General features: G+C 35.1%; 1 protein-coding gene across 2 annotated transcripts in view; it reads left to right on the top strand.

Annotated features, from left to right (window-relative positions):
* The window catches only part of LOC106136298 (G-protein coupled receptor moody), a 30,918-nt gene that overhangs the window by 15,875 nt on the left and 2,161 nt on the right, over positions 1-12,882 (top strand). Inside the window, exons 2-8 of one of the 2 annotated variants that reach the window (XM_060948301.1) lie at positions 3,108-3,178; positions 4,599-4,739; positions 7,387-7,557; positions 8,758-8,885; positions 9,201-9,354; positions 11,251-11,477; positions 11,629-11,772. In XM_060948301.1, the coding sequence (XP_060804284.1) occupies positions 3,114-3,178; positions 4,599-4,739; positions 7,387-7,557; positions 8,758-8,885; positions 9,201-9,354; positions 11,251-11,477; positions 11,629-11,772 (1,030 nt within the window). In that variant the 5' untranslated portion in view covers positions 3,108-3,113. Of the gene's footprint in view, positions 1-3,107; positions 3,179-4,598; positions 4,740-7,386; positions 7,558-8,757; positions 8,886-9,200; positions 9,355-11,250; positions 11,478-11,628; positions 11,858-12,882 lie in introns of both variants that reach the window. The other variant, XM_013336795.2, reaches the window with a different exon arrangement.

Genomic DNA, 12,882 nt, shown 5'->3' with positions numbered 1-12,882 from the left:
AAAAGTACCTACCTAAGTATGGGTTCAGTTTCGCTTCATTTCAAATGAAAGATGGGATTTCAACGTAAATTTGCCAGGCATAAGGATATCTAACCTTTAGCAATGAAAAAGTAAAAAATATATATTTTGAGTTTTTTACTGCATGACTAGACATAGGTATTATGTTCTCTTTCTCTGGAAATTTGTCTTTCATTAGAGCGAATGCAAGAATAGCTAAACTCCGTAGCTCGAAAACGATATGCTTGCGTGGCAGTCTCTTCAAGTAATCCTGATTCCAAATGTGATTTAAGCTGCAGAAAAACTCCAGTTTTTTTTTCAATACAATTCTGGATTGAGAGTCCTGCTTACATTGTTTGGGGTCACGGCCGCCGCACCCACACTCGTACAATGGCTACCAACAAAAAGTGGTCATGTTTCACTGGGCATACGAATAACAATACTACGAGTTTCAAGAGTAAATGCCACAGGCTAGTGAACTATTTAAATACAGAGAGCTGCATGATGAAAGAAATCATAGCTTGATAATTTTTTTTCTTGTGGATAATCTTGTTGTGTCTTGATAACCATTAAGTGAAAGGTTTCAGATCAATCCGTTTAGTATTTTCTTATTTCATTTCTGTTACGGTTATATATCAAAACTTGCTGCCCCGGCAAACGTTGTTTTGCCATATACATAATTTTTAACTATTTTCTAGTTAAAAAAATGTTAAGGGTGGACAACACTTACCACTAAGTGGTATTAAAAATACCTAGATGTTGGCCGATTCTCAGACCTACTCAATATGCTCACAAAATTTCATGAGAATCGATCAAGCCGTTTCGGAGGAGTACGGAAACGAACATTGTGACACGAGAATGTTATATGTATATAAGATGAAGACCCTGATGCAAGCAATTTTGATTTATACTGACTCAATTTCAATTCTTAAAACTATTTTCTCTGTCTATTACATATTTATAAAAGTAAAATCATGATATACTTAGTATGAATTGCACCATAGCTGGGATCATTATGGTAACAATTATATGGTATGTTACTATATATTTAGAAAAGTATATTTTTATGGGTGCAACCCACAGTTAATCAGTTACCTGGTTAAACTAGGCTGAAGTGTGATGATAATGTGTTCTCAAACTTTTCTCATATAACTAGTTGGATGATAATATTATAAAAGTTCTAAATACATATTTAACTCGTCTCCAAACTTTCGTGGCTGTATACCATAAATAACAGTTAAATTATAATAAAGATTTAAATTAAATCACGATTTGTAAAAAGTTAATCTCCTAAGTTATTTATATATATATAATTTACAAATATTTCAAATAACAAATGTTTCAAAGTTTGACAATAGTTCAATTTTACAAAGTAATCATTATAATACTTTGCTGTGCTTTAAATTAAATAGGACCACCTCCCTTATGAGAAATGATTAATTGATTTTGTCGAATAAATAAAACCCTCTTTTATTTAAGTCGGTAAGCGGTACCTCTTTGCAATCCTATTTGCCCAATAAACCTTAAAACAATAGGCAAATGCAAAGCAATCCAATACTTCCAGGAAACACGGCTATTTCGCGACCTACACCTAAGTTGTCAAAGAGTCATGGTTTGAATGATTTTTGCTGTTGCTGTAGTAAAAAATAACACTAGTGATGATGTCGTTAGCTTCTCTATAACGATAAATTTGTTCCTTTATGTATTCTACTTGTTTATATAATATGCCCTTGTTTATATGATACACTTCTCGACAAATTAGAGTTGAAATGATAAGCCAATATTGAATGCATGGCGGAAAGCGCTATGAATACTTTGAAAACCTATACAGTCTTGAATGTCTGGATGACCACATAGTTCTTGTTGTATTCCTTATAACGTCCTTTATCTAAAGTATTCATTTTTTATCTTAGACTGGCTTTAAACCGCAGCTCTGTTCGCGCGAATTTCGCACCTACAAGATAATACATACTCGTATTTTTCGCAAATCATACGGAAATTTTAGTTTTTAGCGGGATGAAAACCCTATGTCCGTCTCCAAAGTCTTAATGTATAAACGCAAAATTTGCAATTTTGCATAATTTAAAAAAAAAAGAAGATTGGCTTCGTAGCACTTTTGCATTTTATAATAATATTACCTCCTTGGGATTAGGATTAAAGCTATCGACTTTTCGACATCACTACTGAGGACAATCATAATTGAAGGGGTCATTTTAAATTGTTCCGGTAACCTCGCGACCGTGTGATGTAATCCTATAATTTATTAACCGGCTGGATGATATTTGACTTTGTATGACAATGTTAATTTTTCTAGCCTGTTGGTAAGGAAACTTCCAAAAATTGTTCTTAGTGATAGAGCTGATTTCGGCTTACGCTGAATTGACGTTTTCTTTTAAGATTGGGATACCGACGTGATTATATGTATGTTTCCCATGGATGTCGTAATAGGTGACTACGGGAAAGGCTAAAAAGTAAAGGATTCCTTGAAGGCGATGGGCAAGCAACCTGTCACTATTGGAATCTCATTTTTCATCATTAAGCCACTCGGCTGAACTAAGCCTTTTAGATTTTTCTAGACTGTTAGCAAACTCACAGGGGATATAGACGTGATTATATGTTGGTATCTATGTAATTGGATTCTTCATGGCCGTTTATTGGCGTACAAGATCTGATCCACGAAAGAACTTACCCCAAGCAATTCTTACACTGGCGAAAAGTGACTATATATACTTATGCCAAGTTTAGAATATCCAGTGACCTGTAGAGAAAAGTATGTAGTAGTCCAGATCCGGGTATGGTGATCCACAGAAGTTAAATCTTTAACACTAAAACTTACACAGCTTTTATACATAACTAGCGACCCGCCCCGGCTTCGCACGGGTGCAAAATTCGGAAAAAATTATACATAGAAACCTTCCTCTTGAATCACTCTACCTGTTACAAATTTCAAATGAAAGATGGGATTTCAACGTAATTTCAAAAAAACCGCATCAAAATCCGTTGCGTAATTTTAAAGATTTAAGCATACAGACAAACAGACTAAAATAGCGACTTTGTTTTATACTATGTAGTGATGATACATTTTAAAGGTATGTTTTTTATTGTTTCAGGTAAAAATGGCGGACGTGGTTAACATCACCAATGAAATTAGTAAGCAGATAGAACCTAGCGAACTTTCTAAGTAAGTTATTTGTTTATTTGTTAGCAATTTCGTTTTGGCTTTCGTTATTTTACCAAGTCTTTCTAAATATCTCCTGTTGAAAACCCCGCATACAATTAGGTCATTACTTCCCTTTCGATTGGTGTTATTAAACAATTTCGCAGTATTTAATGTAAACGCAAGTTGAGAAATATACATAGTGTATTAAATTTCTTTATAAGGATACCATTTTCTTTTATTGAGAAAATTAAAAGTCCCATCTACGCCTGTACGTAACTAAAAATTACCTTTGATTGAGCAAATTTCACCGAATTCCATTCAGTAGTTTTAATTATTTTTAACACACCGGTAACCCTTTGTACTTTAAACTCATGGTTTCACCTGTTCGTGTTTCATTTCCGTGATAAATACAATACTTAAAAACGTAAATGATTGACGGTATTTTTATTTGCCTTAAATACACTTCAAGCGAAGGTATTATCACGGGCAAGTCGGAAAACCTTTCATTAGACTTCCTGCCCCTACAAAAAGGCCATTCAGAGTCTTACCAAGGAATATAGGATCTCTTTATTTAGTCACAAAAGGCCTCTTCTAAATTATTGCGGTTGGCATCACCGGCCCTCCAGAATAAATGTTCTCCACTTCCTTAATTCACGAATCCTGATTCTCTGTAGACTTCCGTCCATAACAATTGTCGTCAAAATTTATTTAAGCTAAAGACACCTAAATATTTTACATTAAATATAACTCATACAACTCAACTGACACTCATCAAAATAAGTACAATTGTTCAATTGTCCACCGAGTATAAAAAAATTAAACAGTTAAGTAACAAATAACTTTAACTGAGAATTGTAAAGCCTACCAAAATTGACGATGCTACTCGTAGTAAACCTGTTTGCTTCAAACTATTATTTTTATAAGAAGACCTAGACGAACATATCTTGATCAAATTAAGGACGTCCTGGTGAAGGGTCAGGTCAAAAGAGCCCGAAACCGCCGAGCTTGCATGAAGAGAGTTATGAATGTGGATGAAGCAAAGGAAGTATGCAGGGATCGTGGCAAGTGGAAAGAGGTAGTCTCTGCCTACCCCTCCGGGAAAGAGGCGTGAGTTTATGTATGTATGTATGTATTATTTTTATGCGTATGCTAACAAAATGGAGAATTTTATTCCATTCAAAATTCCACCGCACAAAATGCCCTAAATAAAATCGACGAATAACGTACGGATATCCTTTTTGGTATTAAAATGACACGTAGCTATTCGATATTTGTTTTAGAATGGCGGAATGATTGGAAAAATCCCCTCTGGCTCTTTGTTAAAGATATCACTGTGCAAATTGAGGAACAGGAATGCGCTTGATTTGAATACCTGCCTAGGATTTTTTTCATTGGGAAATAAAAAAAAGCATTTTATTAAAATTGTTCTTTCCCTTTCCAGATTTTCACCTGGTCTTCTGACATTCGCCGCCATCGTTACGGGGTTTATCATGGTGATAGGACTGTTCGGAAACCTCCTCACAGTGGTCGCTTTACTGAAATGTCCTAAAGTGCGGAATGTGGCTGCTGCATTTATTATTAGGTATGTATTAATTAATGACTATTTTAAATAATTCCGGAGTTAATGAGGATACAAATTATTAAATCGTAGCTTATAAACTTGAGACACTTCTTGTAGGAGATGGGCTAGCAACCTGTCACTATTTGAATAAGCCACGTGAACATAGCCTTTCAGTTTCTTCAAGACCTTAGACTTTATTTACCTAGCCAGGGATATAGACGCAATTATATGTATATGTATGAACTAAGGTGTGGCCTTAAACTTGAACCAGAATCTAATGAAGCAATAAACATAGATTTCGCTACCACGCCTAAAAAATCAGAGGAATCACATATAAAGTAGATAAAAATGCGACCTCGCAATATGAAATTCCCAAAACAGAATAGTTACTTCATTATTAATAACAATTCGACCTATCTATAATATCAATTTTATAACTATCACGAAAATATTGTACATGAAAAAGATTTCCTGATGATTAAAAAACGCAATGAAGTAATGACTACTTTCCCCAGAAGTCAGCTGATTTGTATTACCTTCAACTAATAATAAAAACAAATAGTTACTGTGTGCATGCTTGCCAAGTGCGTAATGATATAAGTAAGCATACAATTATGTAGTGCGTCTACCATGTCGAGTTGTAAATTATGATCGGTTATGGAAAATGCAGAAAATACGATACTTCCTGATCTTGAATTTCATGTTTGAATAAGATACAATTCATTTTTATATTTCTATTCACATGATTGCCAAAGTGAGATTGTCAGCTTGGAAGACATTTGGTACCGATGCATTCAAATTTCAGGTCAGACAGGAGTCGCTTTGTGTAAAAACCTGACTCACCCAATTCAGAATCCATGGTCAAGGGCATACCTCGGTCTCCTCTCCAGAGTAGTGAGGATGCAACCTAGACTAAAGGAGGCTTAAACAGGAGGAAACAGGTAATATCCTGAAATTAATGCACTTTGTATTCAGGAAATCTAACCTATCTTCGGTTAGATTTCCTGAATACGAAGTGCATTAATTTCAAGATATTACCTGTTTTGACTGTGCACAGGGAAAATTATTAACAATGTGGCCGCGTCCAGTCTTTTCGATATTGTTGGTTCTGTCTTACCCCTTACAGGGTAAAGGCGCCGTATGTATGTTTGTTATCTATGTATCTGCATCTTCATTATTTTGTTCTCTGAGGTTGGGAGTCATTCGCATTGTTCTCAGAATTCCTTACTTGGTCAGGAGTTTTTCTCGCTGATTAACATGCCCCAGACGCGTTTACTCCATGGAGATTTCCTTAAATTGCTTTGTACTGATACAAAAACCTTCGTACTCATTATATTCTACTTCCACGACACAAACATATACCCCTAATAATTTAAAACTTAACGAGGGAATAAAAAAGTTAGATTTGGATTTCATTTTAAGCTAAAGAAAATGCATCGTTCTTTTGAACCCGCAATAAATGTTTCATTTAAGAAAAAGTCGTGCAAATAATAAATATTATACTTTCTCGTATCTTGTAGCAGATGGTATGATATTCATTTGGTCAATGAAGTTACCATCTTTTTAAACAAGCATGCAATTAATCCGAGCATTGATAGGTTAATTAATAACTTAATAGTATAATTAGCTAACTGGATCAAACATGTATGAAATGAAAACGATGACAGTGTATCTTTTGTAGTTTGGCTTGATAAAGTTTACTTGTGGCCTAACTGTTTCTGGTTTGGCAACCTAGTTTCAACATGCAATATTGCTTTAAAGGCGTTTGAAATAAACGAACTTTGTTAGTTAACATCATAAATATAATATATAGATACAAACAAAGACCATTAAACTGATTATCAGTATCTGTTATAACAGTGCTTATTACATAGTTATGCGCAAACGCATCATGCACATGACATTACGTGACTTTGTGCGCAATAGTTCCTACTTGCCATAACATGACATAGTGTTTAACATAATGTGGAATTTAAATACATACATGAAGAACTACTTATATGTATGTACCAACATTAATCAAATTTCTATAGGAAGACAATTGGTTTGAAATATTGCATGTTTCTATTTTCTTTGTGATACATTGGTAGAAAGTCTTCTTAGTTATAGGTAACCCATTTAAATTTCGTTAATTATTAAAAAATAAGTAAATGCACATACCAAATACTAAGGAAATTTTAATCGGTTTGATTATAATAATATAGTTACCACTAAATTCAAGCGTAACCGCAACAAGCCCTAATTACAGTATATTTTGTGGTTTGTGGAAAATGTGAAAGTCTCATTAAAATCCGTTTAGCGTTTACATTTACGTATGTACACATTATGGTAAGGTTGCCAAACGACTGCCTCCCTCACTTTTTTGCGTGTTGTTATCCACGGAATTTGTGGAAAACTGATGTAAATCCCGTAAATCCCGATCAAAAAATTGATACTGTACTTTTTAGCTTCTTATAATTTTAGCTAAATTTCATCATATGTCTATAAATTAAATTTTAAACTAATCTACTTATTTTTATTTTTAATTTATATCCAATACCTACTTAGTTTTAGACGTTGATTATTCATTCGAACAGTACACCTGTTTTTATAAATCTATTAGGTACATTACATAAACTTTATCTGTTACGTACAAAAAAATCTTTAACAGTTATCAAAAATTTTCTAGCTTATGCATAGCGGACTTTCTCTTCTGCGCCATGGTGCTCCCGTTCGCCATATCGGGTTTCTGGACTCGAACGTGGTCCCACGGGGGAGCGCTGTGCAAGCTGGTGCCGTTTCTTCGGTACGGGAATGTGGGTGTTTCCCTCCTGAGTATTGCCCTCATAACCTTGAACAGGTAAGCGTAGGTATAGATAGAAGCAAAATACTATAAAGATATGAAATATGAAAAGCTTCAACGAAGTTCAAGAAAGTATTTATATCTAAATATATTTTCTTTTTCATTTATAGACAATAATAATAGAGAAGTAAACATTAAAAAATATTGTGTTGTAATTAACACCATTTGTTTTTACATGTAATGTATGTTATGACTAAGATACCTAATAGTTAATTTTAAATAACTTTCAGAGTCCAACTTGACTATTGTACTCTTTATCCGTTATCATTTCCAAAAAAGGGAACTAATATAGTTCTCTCTCATAATGGCCTAATCAACCTATCTTGGCAATAAACCTTTGACGACAGCTAAGAAGTTAAATCAAAAGACTATTATAACCTTTACCTGACATATATGGAGGCTTGAATGTCACGTTATGGTAATATAACAAGGCACTATATCGACGAAACTTTGACCTACGACTAACATAATCAAATGCCAGCCTACATCCAAGTTCAATATCCGATGCGCTGAAGCCGGAAATTTGTTAGAACAAGAATTATCTACTCTTAATTTATAGTCTAGACAACAAATTGTAACTAAGTAAACCGAATTTCAGATCTTGAACTTTGGAGATGTTTGTTTATGTCTACATCTACACACTTAGGAAACTTCTGTCGCATTGCAAATAGAAATACTAAATAAATAGTCTATAGAAACATCATATATTTCCTGTAATCTTACATATAAAAGTCAAAACTATAAAAAATCTTTTGTTTTTAAATTTTTAGTACAAGAAAATATCTAAAAAACTGGTGTTGTCAACAGGTCCGAGTTACTTTAGAATACTGAAGCCTCTTGCTCCTCCTGGTGTTAGTCCCTACCCCCTTACCACTTGAGGTTTTCCGGTGAGAAAACATCATGAAGAAACCTGCACATTCAGGCAGCTGAATATGTTGTCATGATCCAATATGAGTTAGTTTCCCTGCATAATTTTGGGGGTCAGATTGGAGTCGCTTCGTAAAAATCTGACTTATACCTGTATAAATGTATAAATATAAAATCTGAGTCATGAAGGCGTGTCCCAGTCTGCTCTCCAGAAAAGTGACGATGTAACCAAGACTAAACCATGAGGAAGAAGAAGACCTAAAGCAAACACGTCTATACACACACCTTCTCTACGTCGACTGACCTAATATTTATGTCTATTTCTTACAGATACATCATGATAGCCCATCACAGCTGGTACGGGCGTGTATACCACAAGTACAACATAGCTCTCATGATCGTGTTCTCGTGGATGTTCTCGTACGGAATGCAGATACCTACTCTTGTTGGAGTTTGGGGTGAGTTTCACAACAATAAATATGACATATTTAATTACCTACCATTATCATCTCATAGATATGGGCATGTCGTTCCATTAGAAGTTCAATTTAGATTACTTGCCACTTAGATGAAATATAGTACTTTCTCATAACCATATTGCCATAGGCAAATTCAATAAATTGTATCAATGTCCTTTTTCTTTAATTAACCATAAGAGATAAAGAAAATGACCCAAGACAATAGTAATATCTTAAATCGATTCCAATAAGAGTTCCTCACAATTGTCAACTTCAATCAATAAGTTTAAACTAAATGCTAACTATCGTTTTCAGGTAAATTCGACTACGACCCAGAACTGGGCACGTGCTCTATCATGCCAGACGATAACAATCGCACTTCGAAGACTGCGCTATTCGTGATAGCTTTCATCGTGCCAGCACTTCTTATATTTATCTGCTATGCTAGGATCTTCTGGGTTGTCCACAGGTAGCACTTTGATATAAAATAGAAACCTACCTATGTTTTAAAAAAAATTGCGTGGTGTAATCTACCATTACGTGGTGGATGTTGGTGGTAAAATCTTTAAATACACGTTACTGTGTGGTTTTGTAAAGTGCTTATAACTCCAAATAATGCACATTCAAATTCCACCTTACATCACAATATTTTAACAAACTGTCTGTTTATCACAACATTCTATCTTACAAACCCAGGCGTTTCAAGGAAATAAATACACTAGTGGACAAAAATTAGTTCTTTGTAATAAAGTCTCTACATTATTTCTTCTTGCTAAAAATGGACAATATTCATTATGACTGAACTGTATGCATAGAATCCCGTACCTTCCCGATTGTACAGTCATTCGGTGTTTAACATGCATTGGCTGCCTCCAGCGAAGTTGCATAATCAAGTTACGGTATTTGTCCTCGTGTCCTACTTCCTGTCGATTAATTATTTTCTTTATTTATCACAAATGTTATGTTGTGATCAAAGTATTCTATACGATTCTACGAGTACTTTACGTAGGATATTTAAACAAAGCTAGTTTGTAGCAATAAAAAATGTCTTATGGTAAATTTTACAGTACCTACGTCATGAAACGCACATAATACATCTATTATACTATTATCCTGATCTATTATGCTGTGCCGTGTGGTTCCCGGCACCAATACAAAAAAGAATAGGACCACTCCATCTCTTTTCCATGGATGTCGTAAAAGGCGACTAAGGGATATGCTTACAAACTTGTCACTATTTGAATCTATAGAGATTCAATTAGTGACAGGTTGCTAACCCATTCATCATTACTATCATTAAGCCAAATAGCTGAACGTGGTCATTCAGTCTTTTCAAGACTGTTGGCTCTGTCTACCCCGCAAGGGACATAGACGTGACCATATGTATGTATGTATCCTTTTATACAGTTATTGAAACTGGCTTTTTTGCAATATACATACGTTTTATTTATTAGTCCTATACCCAAGCTAATGGTATAAAAAGCGGCCTGTTGTGGTTTTACTCCTTCGTGTAAAATAAAACTCATTCCAAACACTTTGTCCAAATGCAATTGCTTACCTTCTTACGATGAAAATTACGATTTACAATGTAAATCAATTTCACACACAGTGCCGGGATTCGGACTTTTTTTTTCTCCTGGTGTCTATTTGGCTTTTTATTAAAAATCACGCAAGAAAAAGTAACAGACTTTACCTATTTTTATAGTGACGACTAGCAACTTTTTGTCGGCATTTAGGAAATCTTTACATACATACATTTTCAGCTCAGACGACTAGTATGTAGCTTTAAGGTCTTTTACATACATACATAAAATCAGGCGAGACTAGGTACATCTTTCCACTTGCCACGATCTCTGCATACATCCTTCGCTTCATCCACATTCATAACTCTCTTCATGCAATCTCGGCAGTCTCGGGTACTCTTGACCTGACCCTTTGCCAGTATGTCCTTTATTTGATCAAGATAAAAATTCAAAATTCAAAAATTCAAAATTTTTTTATTCATTATTATAGGATACTATTATATCGCTTAATAATTGTCGTATGGTTTAACAACTTGGTTGACGTCAAATAAATTACTTAAAAACTAAGTTTACTGCCGCTTCCAAGGCGTCAGTGCAGAAGAAGCGGTAACAAACCGGATAGGTTCATCTAGGCCATAATATCCCACTCCGACCTTTCCTTCCACACTCTTCTTGTATATTTTCTTAGCTCAGTCAACCTGCTTTCATTCATCCTCTTCAAACCATTTAAACATACCCTTTTCTATTCCTGTTACAACATTTTCTTTCACTAAATTTATTTGTTACCATCGATCTCAAAGAACTTAACAAAAAGTTTTATATATTTTGGTAATATATTACAGCTCAGAACAGCGGATGCGTGAACACCAAAGATCCCAACACGCAAGTCCTGGCTCCTTGAACCACGGGACAGACAAGAGGTCCACGATTAAAGACAACCGGGAGACGAAGGCAAGACGAAACGAATGGAGGATCACGAAGATGGTGCTGGCCATCTTCTTGTCGTTCTTGGTGTGCTACTTGCCCATCACGATCGCTAAGGTCGCAGATAGCCATGTACATTATCCCAGTAAGTATTAAGTAAAACTACATTTTTAATTACGCGTTAACTGATTAACCTCTCCAACTCAATATAATATTAGATAAAAGTGATTCAGCGTAGAATTTATCTTATTCCTTTTAAATCTTTGAAAAACAACTAAAAATTCATTTCTTTTCAGTATTCCACATCGCGGGCTACCTGCTCCTATACGCGAGTGCATGCGTCAACCCGATCATCTACGTAATAATGAACGCGCAGTACCGAGCTGCGTACGCGGCGGCCCTGTGCTGTCCGCTTTCAAGACTGTCAGGTCTTACCAGCGGTGCGTATCCATCTTCGCCAGTCGCATGCCAGCCCAAGAAGTCGGATAGGTCATCCGCGTTAGCGTCATATGTTCGCCCGTGAAGGTATCCAGTGTGTTCTTGGCTGCGCTTTGGTGTTGGTTTTTGTATTGGTTGCATGCCTTTTTGGGTCTATGGTTTTTTTTTCTCTGTTGATTCACGTGTAGCGTCAATCGTTTACCTGCAGGTAAATTTGAATCACTTGAGTAGCGGAAGACGCAAAAGTGATGAAAGATCTTCTGCTCTAAAGCGTCATATGTTCACCTGTGAGGATATCTAGCCATGTGTTCTTTAGTGTGTTGTGGTGTTGGTTTTTTGTATTGATTGCATGCCTTTTTGAGTCTGTGGTCTTTTTTCTTTATGGTGGTATGGGAAGCGCCCTCCATTACTCTTTTTTTTAAATGTATTTATCTGCTAGTAAATCCGAAGATGGCAACTAATGCCTTAAAAGGGGAAGGAGCAAAAATCGTAAAAATTCTTACGCTCTATAAAATAATTTATTCGCTGGTGAATTTATTTCGAGTGTGTTCATGAAGGCGCCTTTTTTATTTGTGGGTCTGTGTTATTTTCTTGTCTATGGAGTGTCCTTCATTCTTTTATTTTTTAGAGTTTTAAGATATTTCCTGTCATAAAAGTCGCATACTCAATTATACTCAATTAAATCTAATGTGTGACAGATTTTATAGATATCTTTGTAATTAAACAACATTTGCCTAAGCAAATTTTCTCTCAAAGACAAAACAATGACCAAATTGATTAAACAATAAATGGCTGCATGAAATTCGCAGCAACTGGCAAAGGACCGACTTGCTTTGTATTCTGGAAATCTGCCGCTGTGTGAAATTGCGGAATTGCAACAAAGGCACTGACGTGCCGCGTTGACAAGTTAATTTCAATTAGGTACTTTTGTTATCACGGTGCTACGACACAACTAATTTGGGGTCTTATTAGTACATGTATAATTATAAGCAATATTGTTGAATGAAGATATATCATGATTTCATATAGGTAACTATCTATTTAGTAGAGCATATGTAAATAGTGCAAAAAATATTTTTCATTTATCTGATGCACTATATCTCTTCATAAGC

Source organism: Amyelois transitella, chromosome 15 (genome assembly GCF_032362555.1).
Source record: "Amyelois transitella isolate CPQ chromosome 15, ilAmyTran1.1, whole genome shotgun sequence".
Taxonomy (NCBI): Eukaryota; Metazoa; Arthropoda; class Insecta; order Lepidoptera; family Pyralidae; genus Amyelois; species Amyelois transitella.
Note: the sequence above shows the minus strand (reverse complement) of the source record. Positions and strands in the feature narration are given on the sequence as shown.